Raw genomic sequence first — 14,607 nt, forward strand, 5'->3', positions numbered from 1 at the left:
CTCCCCCATACCTTTGACCCATGCAGAGGGAGGCTCTGTAGACCAACCCTCCGGGGATACCCTAGTTCTTGTCTCTGCTCTCTCTACACATTCTGACTCATTGTCATTTCCAGTCCTCTCAAGACTACATTTTAGTGGCTCATGTCTCCGGGGTCTCAGAATCTTCCAACCCCTGACCTTTTCCCTCCCATATAGAGACATCACTCCCCTGCAGCCTCACCTCCACCTGCTCCCAGGCCCCTGCCCTCACATCACTGACTGTGTATTTGCAGCAGGAGGAAATGCTGGTGGTGCCTTCTGGCAGAGGCTCAGAGGGAAAGCTGCTCCCTCAGGAAGAGATAAGTGACAGCTCTGCAGTTTTCACGGGGCTGTTTTTCTTTGGAGGGAGGAGGTGTGCAGCTGGAGAGAGAGAGATTGGAAGGAAGGGAAAGACAGAGGGGGAGGACCCAGGCTTTTTGCCAACCTGAGTAGGAGGGGGGTGGCAAACAGCTTTGCTCCAAGTAACAGGAACAGCAGCAGCAAAACAATTCCTGGAAATTTGCTCTTTCTCCTTCCTACCCACCCCCCACCCCCCAGTTTTTTTTTTTTTTTCTTCAAAAAATGTAGACAAGACATTGTAATCAACAATCAGAAAGGAAGGAAGGTACCAGGGAGGAGTTATTGGAGACAGAGATAAAAGCAGGCAGCTTCCCAGGGTCAGGTGGGGGCCAAGGGCTTGTGCCTGGACCCTAGAAGAAGGGGCTGGGCAGGGAAGCCCAGCCATCACCCCATTTGGCTGGCTTGTGTAGCTGAGAACCCCACTTCATGTGTGGAGGGCAGATGGATTGTGGATTGGTCCAGGCTGAGGAGTTTGGCCAGCTTCCTGGAAGTCTCCGCGTGCAGAAGCCCAGCCTAGCCGCAGAAGCCCTTCTGCCCTCCTCCCACAGCTTCCCCATGCCAGAGAGGCAGCCTTGTCTGCCCAACAGCATCAGATAAGGAGCTAGCTCCCCAAGGTTCCCCAAAGAAGGATGTGGTCCGGTGGCCCTGTCCTTGGTTCTGCTCAGGTCCTTTCTGCTTACTCACTCTTCACTGAGACACGGTGGACATAACACTTTCTTGGGGCCAGACCTGGCTTTGACAACGGTTTCTCACAAAGTCACAAAGTCACTCTCACAAAGCCATGTGACTTTGCACAACCACTTTACCTTTCTTTTTTTTCTCTCTCTCTCTTTTATTAAAGATTTTGTTTTTGGGGCGCCTGGGTGGCTCAGCAGGGAGCTTGCTTCCCCCTTTCTTTCTGCCTGCCTCTCTGCCTACTTGTGCTCTCTGTCTGTCAAATAAATAAATTAAATTTTAAAAAAAGATTTTGTTTTTATTTATTTGACACACAGAGAGAGCACACAAGCAGGGGGAATGGCAGAGGGAGAGGGAGAAGCAGACTCCCCGCTGAGCAAAGAGCCTGATGTGGGGCTTGATCCCAGGACCCTGAGATCATGACCCAAGCCGAAGGCAGATACTTAAGCAACTGGGCCACCCAGGCACTCCCACTTTACCTTTCTGAGTCTCAGTTCCTTTATATGAAGTGAGGATAAATGTTATTGTATGGGATGCCAGAGATGAGATATGTACAATTTGTGGCATAATCATGTCCCTTACCCACTTTCTAGGGGTGAGGAAGAGGAGATCCCTTCTTGTGGAATTACCTTGAGATACCTCTCCTTGGTCCCACCACCATTTTTCTTTGCACTGGGTCAACACCAGCTTCCTCTTTTATTTAGTTGTCTGGTGTTGTGTTTCTTACATAGAAGGTCAAGAACATCCCCAATGGTGCTATGAACTACCACAAAAGAGATGTAGTAATAGTAACAGTTAACATTTATTGAATACTTACCATTTACCAGGCATGATTGCGAGGTGCTTGACGTTGCCAGGTGCCTCATTTAATCTCCATAACAACTTAAGAAGGTGGCTACTATGAGAGACAAAGATTCTACCATAGCGAGAGGCACAGGGAGGTCAGACAACTTGCCTGAGTCCCACTGCTGTAGTATTTCAGTAAACCCGTATTGCAAGGATTCTTGACCTAGATTCCTGGCACCTAATGGCTTTAGGTGATCTGTGAACCCCCTGAAAAGTATATTCAAAATCCCATATATTTTGTTAAGTCATTTTTATGGGGCTTAGAGTCTTCTTGGATTCTCACAAAGATCCATCATGCCAAAAATGACTGCCCTGAAGCACCTCTCATGGGTGGGGCTGGGGAAAAAAAATAAGTGGAGAATGCTATAGGCTTCTGTGGAGGTGACTCAGCCTGTGGAATTCTGGGAAATTTCTTGAGTGAGGGTGAACTCCCCTTCATGGGATGACCTGGGAGGGGTTGAGAAAGGGGAGGAGAATTGTCTTTGCTTTCACAGGATGAAGAAGAACAACCATTTCCTCACTGTGGTTTCCCAAGAGAGTGTATGTGGAGGTGAGTAAGGTTAGTGCAAGAAAGAGGAGAGACTGAAGGCTGGGAGGCCCCCCAGGGAACTGGCATCCCCCAGCAGCTCCAGGTATGCCTCAGCTCTGCCCTGCTCTGCAGTTTCCTATCCATCTCCTGGCTTCTGTTCCTCCCGTAGAATCCCCCCACTTCCTGATCTCCAGCACCTCCCCTGGGAGGCTCTGTAGATGTCCTAACAGTCCCTTGCTGACTCCAGATTTCTTCTGTTGTGCCCACTTTGGTTGAGCGCTTGATGGGTGCTGGGCAGAAATGCCCCCGAATTCTCCAGAGTTTCCAGAGGCCTCGACTTCCTAGGGTTCCGTCTTGATGACAACATAGGGGTTCTTAAACTCCCCAGGAGCTGGAATTGAGAGGACTCGTGAGACCCTCCTGATCCTCCTCCCTCATTATAAAGAAGAGGGGATGGAGGCCCTGAAGACTCTCAAGTGGTTGGAAACTGTGAGAAACGCACTGTGAAAATGGAGCACGAAGCAGGGTGCGGCAGTCACCTAGCTCTGCACACACTCCTCTTGCAGGATGTGGGGCACTGCCGGGGGCTAGACCCGTCCCTGCCCCCGAGAGGCTGCAGTCCTCAATGCTCTAGGGGTTTAGCACAATGGGGTGCACCCCACCTTGCCTCATTCACATGAAATCATTGTGTCAGACTGCACCTGGAGCTTCCGGATTTCTACTATCTCTCTCCCCCTCAAACAATGATCATCCAGCCATTTTGTGGCCCCTTGGGAAAGGACGTTCAAGAGGTTTGGGACCACATCTAGATGTCCTTTCCAGAGTGTCAGGGAGCTGTACACTGGCTAGGGGTCTTATTTCTGCTAGTGCTTCCTGAAGGACACGAACACTGAAGCTTGCTAAAGGGCCCTGCACAGGGTTACAGCTCAAGGGCCCGCCATGATGACAGGACAGCTGTGAGGACAAAGACGGCCAAAATGAGCCAGGCTCAGTATCCTTCTGAGCTTCCGCATGACTCACCTCCCTCCCAGGCCTCTTTTCTGGGAGAAGGTGGCTGGTGTAGTCCAGTGGATGTAGGCATGGACCTGAGCCCAATCCTGTCAGAGGCTACTGGGGTGCCCTGAGGAAGCTGCTCCAGCCCCAGCTTTGTCCACTCTCCTTTTGTGGATGTGGGGTCCTCTGCCTCACCCTGAATCCCCTCTATGGACAGCTGTTCTGTCTGGTCTCCAGTCCCTTCTTTAGTCTGCTGAGGGGGCAGCCATCACCTCTTCCCACCATCACCCAGACACACACCAAACGAACATCTTTGCAGTTACATGGGATTAAAGCCCTGCCTGCTTCAGTGGAGTTTAGAACACCCCCCTCCCTCGGCCCCTGTGCAAACAGGTCTTTTCTGCCTTTGGAGTCTGTGTCTGGGCTGGATTCTGGCTGTGGGAGGGCAGAGCACAAGGCAAGCTGGCGCCCCGGGCCGGGGATGGGGCATCTCCATGAAGTGAGACCTACTTGGCCCAAGTGCTTCCTTTCCACCCTCCCAGCAACTGGGAGCCGTGTCTCTCCTGAATGTGCCCACTTCCATTCCCTTCTCCCCTTTCCTTGCCTCTGAGGTCAGATTCCCCTTCAGGCTCCTGAACATCTGTCTGCCTCAGAGAACTAGTGCAGCAAGAAGGCACTAGTGCAGTGCCTTCTCCTTCTAACTCTGGAGAGGCTGAGATTGACTTAGATTTCTGAGGACTGAGTTCTGTATCCCGAGCCCAAGGAGGAAACCCGGGCTCAGGGAACATGTTGAAGGCAATTTTTTTTTTTTTTAAGATTTTATTCATTTATTTGACAGACAGAGCTCACAAGTAGGCAGAGAGGCAGGCAGAGAGAGAGAGAGGAGGAAGCAGGCTCCCCACTGAGCAGAGAGCCTGATGTAGGGCTCAATCCCAGGACCCTGGGATCATGAGCAGAGCCAAAGGCAGAGGCTTAACCTACTGAGCCACCCAGGTGCCCCGGCAAATATGTCTTGAATCAAAGTGTAGCTTCCTTACATTATATGTTAATTTAACCCCCCCACCCCTGCAAAAGGTGTATCTTCCTAGTAAGAACCTTCCTGAGCTGGGGAATTTCTAGGTCCTACATGTCAGCAGACAAGTGGAACTGTTCTAAAGCTGGAAGCCAGAGCAAAGTGGTCCGTGTCACTCAGTGTGGCCACATGGACCCGAGAGCAGAGTGCAGTGAAGGGGTGAGGGGGCACTGCACTAGCCATGTTTCCTTTCTGGGCAGGACTGGGGCTTTTCAAGGGCATATGCCAGCATTTATAAAAGTAGTCCAAAGAGCAGACAAGTTGGGGGTAGGAAAAAATGTTCCAGAAAGACAGTGATCAGGAGGGAAATGAAAGACTTCAAGATGCCAGAGAGCCAGGAGGCCTGACTGTCTTCACAGCTATCTGGATTGAGGAGGCCAGACTTCTGAGCAGAGCTTGTCCATCTGTTCCCTGCAAAGCTGTGTGATTGTATCTGGCAGCCCGGGTGGGCCTCAACTACCTCCTGGGCTTGTATCTCCAAGACAAGTACATCGTCATCATGGGCTGTGACTTGGGCTTAGGGAACCTGCTGGCCCAGCAGCTGGACCTGTGAGGCTTGAGGGTGCTCGCCTTGTGTCTGACAGAGGAGGCAGCCCAGCCTCTGAGAGGCCAGACGTCAGACAGGCTGGGGACGGTGATCCTGGACATCACCAAGACAGAGAGCATCTCTGCGACTGCCCAGTGGGTGAAGGAGCGTGTGGGGAACAGAGGTAACACCCAGATTCATTTGTGTCCCTTCATTGCTTCTCTCTGTGCAAGAAAGACCTCTCTTCTGCTAACTGGGATGATTCCCAGGATGTTTTCCAGAACTTGAAGTCATACTAGCTTTCTTCACCTCACCCAGCTTATCAGAAGAACCTCTTCTCTCCCCGCTGCCTGCCAACGTTGAGACCTTGGAGCTCTGGACTTTTGGGGAGAGTGTGACCTGATGAGGATTTGCCTTCCCAGAATTCCCCTTTACGGTGCCCTCTCTCAGCAGAAGTTCTGGATTTCTTGATGCTGAGTGTCTCGGGAGGCTCACTTCCTGGAGGAGTTGCTGAGACAGGGGACCTGGCCTAAAGGTTGGCATCGGTGGCTGGGGACATTGCCGGGGCTGGGTCCTGCTCTCAGCACTTCAACAGTACCTCGTGGTATGCTGTGAAATTGTTTCCGACATTGTATTCATCTCATTCAATATATGTAATGTCTTGGTAAACTTCTTTGTTGTGCTTGTCCCCAAGGCTTCCCAAGTCCTTGCTCCTCTGCCTGTCTGCTTTGCAGGAGGGAGCTCTCCTACTTCGGAGTGAAGATGTGATTGAGCCTGGTTACTTCAAAACTAATATCAGCAGCCCTGAAAAGATTTCTAGGGCCACCCAGGAGGCATGGGATCAGACCAGCCTGGAGGTGAAGGAGATCTATGGGGAGAAGTTCCTGGCGTCTGGTGAGTGAACTGTGGTCTGGGGAGAGGGAAGCAAACCTTTGTGTGGTGTCCTGGGCCCATCTTAGCAGACCCAGGGCCCTCCTCCAAGCTCAGAGTCCCCCACACAGAAAGTACATGGTCCCATGTGGATACCTGGTGACCTCAGGAAGACACAGACTTGTTAGGCCTGTGACCGCTGTTTCCTCTAATGCCCTAGTTGTTTGGGGAGGAACCTGAAGCCAAGTGAGGGAAGAAGACAGACATGGATTCCTGGCAAGCCGGCATGAGAACCGCTGGTTTTCAGGTGCTCAGATGGCTAGTGTTTATAGGGACCTTGGTTTCTGCAGAGCACACGTTCCCATGATGGAGCCAGAGAGGGCTTAGAGTGGAGAGTGTTCCTGTGGTAGGAGGTGGGACAGGCTCCACTGAAATCCATGCGCTCAATCCTCACACTGAAGGCAGAGTTGTGTCTCTACAGTTTGGGGCTCCCACTCCGGGGGGCGGAGGGGGCATTCCTATAGAGCTGGAAACACGCTTGCACAGCTAGTACTCATGCCTTGCCCTTTCCAGCTCCCTTTCCCATCACCTGTGGCTCCCCTTTTCAGAAGAGCCACACTGGATGGAGAAAAGGGAACGGGGTTGGGGGTCGCGCCGCGCGGAAGGTGGTCCCGCTGAGCCTCCAGCAGGGCACCACCAGGGGGCGCGCGCCTCCGTCCCAGCGCGCACTTGGCTAGAGCCGGACTCCTCCTCCGCAGGGCGCCACTGGAGATCTCAGTGCAGAGATTCGCAGCAACCAGTCTCCATCCCCCTGGGGCCTCTGCAGGCTTTCTAGTTCGAGCCCCCACAGCTCCCAGGTAAGTGAGGGGCACCCCAGCCTCTTTTCTCTTACTGCCCTCTCTGACCTTCCTGCGGTTCTTCCCACCTAAGATGGACTCTGAAGCTCCTCGCAGCCCCAGAGAGCTGCGGCAAGAGTTCACGTTGCTTTGAGGATTTCCAAGAGTGCAGCAGCGCGCCTTGAGGGCTGGGAGATGTCTCTGCTCTCTGATCCCCTTGGAAACTGGTGGGGAAGGCACTTGTGGTCACTGAGGAAGAAACCCTCTGGTTCCTTGCAAGTAAAGGAATATGGTCTGCTCCCTTAGTGGGGTTTGGTGTCCAGTTAGGATGCGCATGTTGCCTTGCACCCCTGAGCGTTTCCAGGGCTCCTTCCTTTCTTCTTCCTCTAGCCTTTGGGCAGCACGTTAGGAGGGTCCTGGTGGTGACCCCAGGAAGCAGGGACGGTTTCATTTCTGCAGCCCTGTCCATGCTGCCACCGCCTCCCACCTTGAGAGACAAACACTTTAAGACTAGTCAGCTCCCCACACAAAACAACTAAAGGCTTAATCGGTGCCCCTTCATGTCTTTTTCACCTGCTGGGGGAAACTTGGGGGCAGGTGAGCCTCTGGTTCCTGTGGGGCAGTCTCTCTGCCGCTCTCCCCACCCCGTGCCTCTCCTATTTCTCATTTACCAGGTGGAGCTGTATAAATGCGGATAGTGCAGGAGATACCCAGAGCAGTCCAAATGACTTCTGTTCTTGTCCCAGCCCCAGCTCCGTCCACTCTCCTTTTGTAGAAGTGGCGTCCTCTGCCTCACCCTGAACCCCCTCCATGGATAGCCATTCTCCAGTCCTTTCTTATTCTGCTAAGGGGGCAGCTCCTGCCTCCTCCCACCATCACCCAAACACACACGGAACCAACATCTTTGCAGTTACATGGGATTACAACCCTGCCTGCTCGGATGGGGTTTAGGACATCCCCTAACTTGGCCCCTGAGCAAATCGGTCTTTTCGGCCTTTGGAGTCTTGTCTGGGCTGGATTCCAGTCTTTTCTGCCTTTGGAGTCTGTGTCTGGGCTGGATTCTGGCTGTGGGAGGGCAGAGTGCAAGGCAAGCAGGCACCCCGGGCCCAGGGACGGGGCATCTCCATGGAGTGAGACCCCCTTGGGCCAAGTGCTTCCTTTCCACCTTCCCAGCAACTGGGAGCCGTGTCTCTCCTGCGTGTCTCTCCCATTCACTTCTCCCCTTTCCTTGCTTCTGAGGTCAGATTCCCCTTCCGGCTCCTGAACATCTGTCTGCCTCAGAGAACTACTGCAGCGGGAGGGGACCTTCTACTCAGTGCCTTCTCCTTCTAACCCCTGGAGAGGCTGACGGTGGCTTAGATTTCTGAGGACTGAGTTCTGTATCCTGAGCCCAAGGAAGAAACCCCGGCCAAAGTGTAAGCCAGCAGGCCCAGGTCACACAGCTGGTTGGTAGCAAAGCTGGGTTTTAAAACCATGTGTGCCTTTTTTTTTTTTTTTTTAAGATTTTATTTATTATTTGAGAGAGAGAACGAGAGAGAGAGAGAGAGCATGGAGGGGAGGGGTCAGAGGGAAAAGCAGACTCCCTGCAGAGCAGGGAGCCCAATGAGGGACTCGATCCTGGGACTCCAGGATCATGACCTGGGCTGAAGGCAGTCGCTTAACCAGCTGAGCCACCCAGGCGCCCCCAAACCACATGCGTCTTGATTCATGGTGTATCTGTCATCTTTATAAGAATCTCCAGTAAGTCAGGGAGACCAGGGTTCTAGCCTTGAATAAGAATGAAGAAGACAGTTCTGAAGCATGAGATCTAGGACATAGGGGACCCCAGTGTGTGTGTGTGTGTGTGTGTGTGAGAGAGAGAGAGAGAGAGAGAGAGAAGGTGAGCAGAGGGAAATGGGAGGAGCACAAGAACTGGAAGAAGGTAAAGCATCTGGGAAAATCATCTCTGTGTCAAACGATTCTTGGTGAAATCCAATGGCATCTGGTAGAAAGGGCGTAAGTGTACCAAAGAGCATGGAAGATGGCACCGGAATCAATAATACCCACTGAAGATGGTGACCGGAAAAAGCTCGGGGACGCTCTGTCAGACAGCCTGGAGGGTGGCCAATTGCATGTGTTCTTAAGTCATCCTGCCTGATCACTGGCCACACTCTTGTTTCATTTCAGCCTGTGCGTTACCTGCAAAGCCATGTGGCTATGCCTGGTGGCGCTTGTGGGCCTCTACTTCTTCCTGCGCTGGTACCGGGAGAGGCAGGTGGTGAGCCACCTCCAAGACAAGTTCGTCTTCATCACAGGCTGTGACTCGGGCTTTGGGAACCTGCTGGCCCGGCAACTGGACCTGCGAGGCTTGAGGGTGCTGGCCGCGTGTCTGACGGAGGAGGGGGCCCAGCAGCTGAGAGGCCAGACGTCAGACAGGCTGGAGACGGTGATCCTGGACGTCACCAAGACAGAGAGCATCTCGGCGGCCGCCCAGTGGGTGAAGGAGCGAGTGGGGGACAGAGGTAAGGCCCGATTCCTATTTGTGTCTCTTTGCTTCTTCTCTCTGCACCAGGGAGACCTCTCTTTTCTGAAACTGGGGAGGTTCCTGAGATGTTCTGACTTTCAAAGGCTCAAGCTCTGGAGTTTCCAGAGCAGAAGGCCTGCAGTGCCTGGGTCTGAGCTCACGGTTAGATGAGCCCAGCCTAAGTTTCAGGCCAAAAGTCTGGAGGAGGTGTTGGGCCCTCGAGGCTTGTGATGGGGCAGCACAGGGCCGGGCCAGGCTGGACCCAGGCTCCTGGTCTCAGCAGGTGCACTGTTTCTGGATGGGCCCTTCACACCCGGGCCTCTAGGGTGTTAAGATCAGCCGTGTTTGACTTAGGAGGACACTGAGGCTCGGAGAACTGAAGGGACTTCTAGTCAAACATGGGTGAGGGGTCCTGCTCTTTCTCCTCTATTATGCTGCCTGCTCTTCTCGGGAAAGAGGACATCACTGATGTCTTTTTTTGTGATTAAAAGTGTAAAACACATTCGTAGAAAACATAGACGAGTATTAAGATAAAAGAACATTTCCCAAAGCCCGGTTTCCATAGTCACTCTCTATATTATTATGTATCCTCTGATCAGCATTTTCATCATCAAATCTTTTCCAAAACGTAATATTCAATGTCTGTACATCCAGGCATGCTACGAGACCACCATTCTTTGGAGCCATCCTATAGCGTTGTCTGCTGACATTTGTTTTCCACTTTTGCTGGCAGAAATAATGTCTCAGTGGAGATTTCTGTACGAAAGCTTTGTTTCCATTCTCAGTAATGTTAAGTAAAATACAAGAACTGGATCAGAGAGCATGCATTTCTTTAAGGCCGGAGAAGGTTTCTGAGCAAGGGAGGGATGAGTATCACAGGGGGCCTTCTTCCCTATCCAGTATCCCCAGGGTCAAACCCTGTCCCTCCTCCCCACCCCCCACCTCTCCCTACCACCAGCCCTTTGTCACTGAGGACTATTTCAAATCCCTTGTGTGTCTCTTCTCCCCATCTCTCTCCCGGGAGCTTTCCTGAAAGCTGAGGCAGCTGGGGACTTAGGAGGAGGGGGTGAGAGTGACCTTTTGGGAGGGTGAAGGAGAGGGCGACCCTTCCTGGGGCTACAGTAAGACCTTCAGTCTCACCTCCTCCAGAAGCCTGGCCCAGGCTCACGGTGGGGGGGACTTTGGAATTCTCTAGCACAAAGGCCGGCCTTGGCTTCCTGACACAGACAGCCTTGGATATGGTGCAGGCTGTTGCAAAGCCTGTCCCCAGGTGTCCAGGGCAGGCCTATTCTCTAGATTACCCTGATGCTGGAATTTCAGGTCTGTCTTTCGCAACAGAGATTGGGCAGTCAGTTTTCATGTGTTTTTTCTTCCTTTCACTTATTTTTAAATTTTCTTTTCCCTTCTTCGCTGGTTTCCTCTTCATTTTTGTCACTTAGCCATTCCTGTCTACCTCTTGCTGTCTCTTTCCTATGAGAGTTGTGAACCCCATGCTATTATCTGGAACTCTGGGCACGCTCTTCACAAAAAGGGGTTTATTACCTCCTGTATGCCAGGTCCATAGGAGCAGGAAGACGGGAAGGAGCGTTCAGTTCATTCTAGCTCAGTGGGCATCCAGAAGATCAGTGTACGTGTAGACCCTGGCCCTCTGGTCCCCAGTTCCTCTCCTGAACGCTTGTCCTTTGTACCATGTAGGCATTGTTGTTGGTTCTGTAAAAAAGTGAATCGGGAGGTGACTTGGGACTATAGCTGCATCTCACTCAGGCACACAGACAATGTTGCTCTCTCCCTGTCCTGTGCCCAGGACTCTGGGGCCTGGTGAATAACGCTGGCGTCTCTGTGCCCACGGCACCCAATGAGTGGCTGACCAAGCATGACTTCATGAAGATACTCGACGTGAACCTGTTGGGCTTGTTGGAGGTGACCCTGAGCCTGCTGTCGCTAGTGAGGAAGGCGAGGGGCCGCGTGGTCAATGTCTCCAGCATCATGGGCCGGCTCTCCGTTTTGGGTGGGGGCTACTGCATCTCCAAGTATGGCGTTGAGGCCTTCTCAGACTCCCTCAGGTATTGGACTAGGACAGAGGCCCTCCCTCAGTCCTCCTGCTTCTGTGCTTCAGGGGGAGGATTTTCTAGGGCTTCTTTTCCTCACAGCCTCAGAGGCTCTTCCTTCCGGATGCTTCTTTCTTGCTTTGTGCCAGACATTCCCTGGGAAGCACTGTCCTGTGTTCTGGGTGTTGGAATGGGACCCAGGTGTATAGAACTGGTTTCACCCACCACTGCCCCCGGCGGGCGGGGGGGGGAGGACCCACGGTAGGGAAGTGTCTGAGGCAGCATTGGACCTGAGATTGTTTGGCTACAGAGCTCATGTCCATAATTCCTATAATGTTCAGCTTTGGGGGGCCTTTCACGTGAGGGGTTCAGCATTTGACTTCGTTCAGTAATTACTTCTTGGCACTTCTGTGAGTATACAAGATATGTGTCTGATCTAAAAAGTCTGACAGCAGAGGGGCAACTGGGTGGCTCAGTTGGTTAAGCATCTGCCTTCAGCTCAGGTCATGATCTCAAGGGTCTTGGGATCGAGTCCCACTTTGGGCTCCCGGCTCAGTGCAGAGTCTGCTTCTCCCTCTCCTTCTGCCCACTCTTCGTGCTCTCCTTCTCTCTTTCTCTCTCTTTCTCAAATAAATAGATAAAATATTGAAGAAAAAAAAAATCTGACGGCTGAGAAAAGGGACAAGAGAGACACAGATACTGTGACCATCTCTCATGATGGTTGTGACCAAGCCAGTTAGCCATGGTGGTGGTGGTGGCTAGCGGAATGAGGGGAGGGTCCTGGAGAAGGGCCAGAACTGAGGACTGAAGAAATGGATTTGGCACCCGGGCAAAGTTGAGTGGGAAGGCCTGCTGTGTGAGGGAACGACTTGAGCCCAAGCCCAAGCCCAGGGTGAGTCATGGCTGCCTCCCTACGCTGCCGGGTCCTCCAGGCTACTGGACAAAGCCCGGCTGGACAGGGGGCCTGCTGGGCACATGGGTATGGGGACAGGGTGGGAGTGGGGGTCCAGACAGGTTGCAAACCTTCATGCTGCTGGCAGCAGGACTCCGTGAAAGGTGTTTACTCAGGTTTGTCAAATCAGCCTCTGGTGAACCAGGCAGAAGTTGGCTCTGGGTCTGAGGGAGCTGAGATGCAGACTAAGGTGTTCCTCAGAGAACCGAAGACAGAAGAGGCAGGGCGGGGGTCTGAGGAGGGGTGAGCTGGAGTAAAATGGGCCAAGTCTGGAGATGGATTGGATGTGTGGGGAAACAGGAGGAGATGGCCCGTGAACAGTGTCCTGCGGCAGCTGAGGTGGGATGTGAGCTCAGGAGTGCAGACAGTGCTGGGAAACACACACACGTTATATACGGACTACGCCGATCATTATTTTCTCCCCTTGGCCGCTGCTCTTGGAACCTTCCCAAGCTTTTGGGTTGCTCCCACCCCAATGCTGAGTTCAGTGTATACCAAGTTTGTTTGTTTGTTGTGTTTGTCCCCGGGGCCTCCCAAGTCCTTGCTTGCCCCTCTGCCTGTCTGCTTTGCAGGAGGGAGCTCTCCTACTTTGGAGTGAAGGTAGCTGTGATCGAGCCTGGTTACTTCAGCACTAACATCAGCAGCCCTGAGAAGATTTCTAGGGCCACCCAGGAGGCATGGGATCAGGCCAGCCCAGAGGTGAAGGAGATCTATGGGGAGAAGTTCCTGGCATCTTGTGAGTGAGCTGTGGGCTGGGGAGAGGGAAGTAAAGCCCATCCCTAGTGCCTCCTACAGACCTGGGCCCCTCCTCCAGGCTCCGAGTCCCCCACACAGAGGGGACATTTCCTTCCATCTCCATGGTGACCTCAGGGAAGACCCAGGCTTGTTAGACCTGGGACCACTGTTTCATCTGATGCCCTTGTTGTTTGGGGAGGAAACCGAAGCCAGAGAGGGAAGAAGACAGACATGGATTCCTGGCAAGCCAGCATGAGAACTGCTGGTTTTCGGGTGCTCAGATGGCTAGCGTTTGCAGAGACCTCAGTTTCTGCAGAACAGACGTTCCCACAATGGAGCCAGAGGGGGCTTAGTGAGGAAAGTGTTCCTGTGGTAGGAGGTGGGACAGGCTCCGCTGAACTCCATGGAGTCAACCTCCATGGAGGTGACCTGGGAGAGGTGGGGTGGTGGGGTGCTTTTCGTAACTCTTTCCTTCAGTTGATCCTGAAGCAAGAAGACTGGAATGTGAGACTATGTCGTTCTTTTTGGACAGTCAAGAAATCAATCGAAAAGCTGGAGTCATTGTGTTGCAACAACCTGTACTTGGTGACAGACTGCATGGAGCACGCACTGACGGCCCGCCACCCCCGTACCCGGTACTCCCCAGGCTGGGACGCCAAGCTCTTCTACCTCCCCATGAGCTACATGCCCACCGTGCTGGTGGATGCCATCATTTCCTGGAGCTCCCTGAAGCCCCTTAAGGCTCTGTAACCCAAGCTACAGTGCATGGTAAGAGGGAGTTGGGTCCAATGTGAGGGCGGGGATGCCTCAGGGGGCGAGAGAGAGATGGAGAGAGGGGGGAATCTCATGTCACCAAGGACGCCTGCCTCACCTTCCTCCCCACCTCCTCCCCAGACTTCCCTGGGACATTACTCAGGACTCTGGAGCTATAAGGAGGAAAGAATCAAGTTTTGTGGCTGAGGAATAGGGATTCCAAAGCACACACCCATGTCTGGTTCCTTGAATGGCTTCTCAAGGCTCTGGGCATTTTTGGCCCCCTGCCACCTTGAGGAATCCATACTCTTGGCAGTGTCAGCAGCAGGGGGGTCTCAGCCCCCACCTGCTCTGCCTCTGTCCCCCTACTCAGGGTGTCCTTCTCCCACAGGATGGACACAGCCTGGGGGAGTTAATGTCCCTCTCCACTGAAGATACCTGTGATAGAATGGAGATGTGTATGATGACCCCAGCCTGCGCCATTAGCCTGAGGTGCCAACTCCCAGACCTTGGCTGAAAGGACACGTCTATAATTGGGATCATGACACAGGACACAGAAACCAGTTACCGGCTTTCAGTTGGTTGGCTCAATCGGTTAAGTGTCTGCCTTTGACTCAGGTCATGATCCCAGAGTCCTGGGATCAAGCCTCCTGGTTGGGCGCTCTGCTCAGCGGGGAGTCTGCTTCTCCCTCTCCCTCTGGTTGCCACTCCCCCTGCTTGTGTGCTCTCTGTCTCTCAAGCAAATAAATAAAAAGAAAGAAAGAATGGAAGGAAGGAACGAACGAACAAATGAACAAACCAGCTGTTGAGTTGTTTTGAAACCTTGATGTCCATTGATTATTTTTGACTCAAAAGTTGAAACTTTGCCTAGGTCCAGTGATGGGAACTGTG

General features: G+C 52.9%; 1 protein-coding gene across 1 annotated transcript; it reads left to right on the forward strand.

The window, feature by feature from the left end:
* Nucleotides 1-5,065: 5,065 nt before the first annotated feature.
* Nucleotides 5,066-14,514, forward strand: RDH16 (retinol dehydrogenase 16). The gene is made up of 9 exons (XM_059184896.1): nt 5,066-5,203; nt 5,338-5,554; nt 5,754-5,913; nt 6,648-6,746; nt 8,892-9,226; nt 11,033-11,291; nt 12,801-12,964; nt 13,496-13,731; nt 14,108-14,514. The coding sequence occupies exons 3-8, from the start codon at nt 5,855-5,857 to the stop codon at nt 13,711-13,713; spliced, it is 1,134 nt and encodes a 377-aa protein (XP_059040879.1). The 5' UTR covers nt 5,066-5,203; nt 5,338-5,554; nt 5,754-5,854; the 3' UTR covers nt 13,714-13,731; nt 14,108-14,514.
* The last annotated feature ends 93 nt before the right edge of the window (nt 14,515-14,607 follow it).

This window comes from Mustela lutreola, chromosome 8 (genome assembly GCF_030435805.1).
Source record: "Mustela lutreola isolate mMusLut2 chromosome 8, mMusLut2.pri, whole genome shotgun sequence".
NCBI classification, from domain to species: Eukaryota; Metazoa; Chordata; class Mammalia; order Carnivora; family Mustelidae; genus Mustela; species Mustela lutreola.

What these genes read in the sequence shown, in the direction of transcription:
- RDH16 (XM_059184896.1), top strand. Translation starts at nt 5,855, where the DNA reads ATGGGATCAGACCAGCCTGGAGGTGAAGGAGATCTATGGGGAGAAGTT. An exon ending in GGAGAAGTTCCTGGCGTCTG is followed by an intron (nt 5,914 to 6,647) that starts GTGAGTGAACTG and finishes CCTCCTCCGCAG; the next exon opens with GGCGCCACTGGAGATCTCAG. An exon ending in GCCTTCTCAGACTCCCTCAG is followed by an intron (nt 11,292 to 12,800) that starts GTATTGGACTAG and finishes TCTGCTTTGCAG; the next exon opens with GAGGGAGCTCTCCTACTTTG.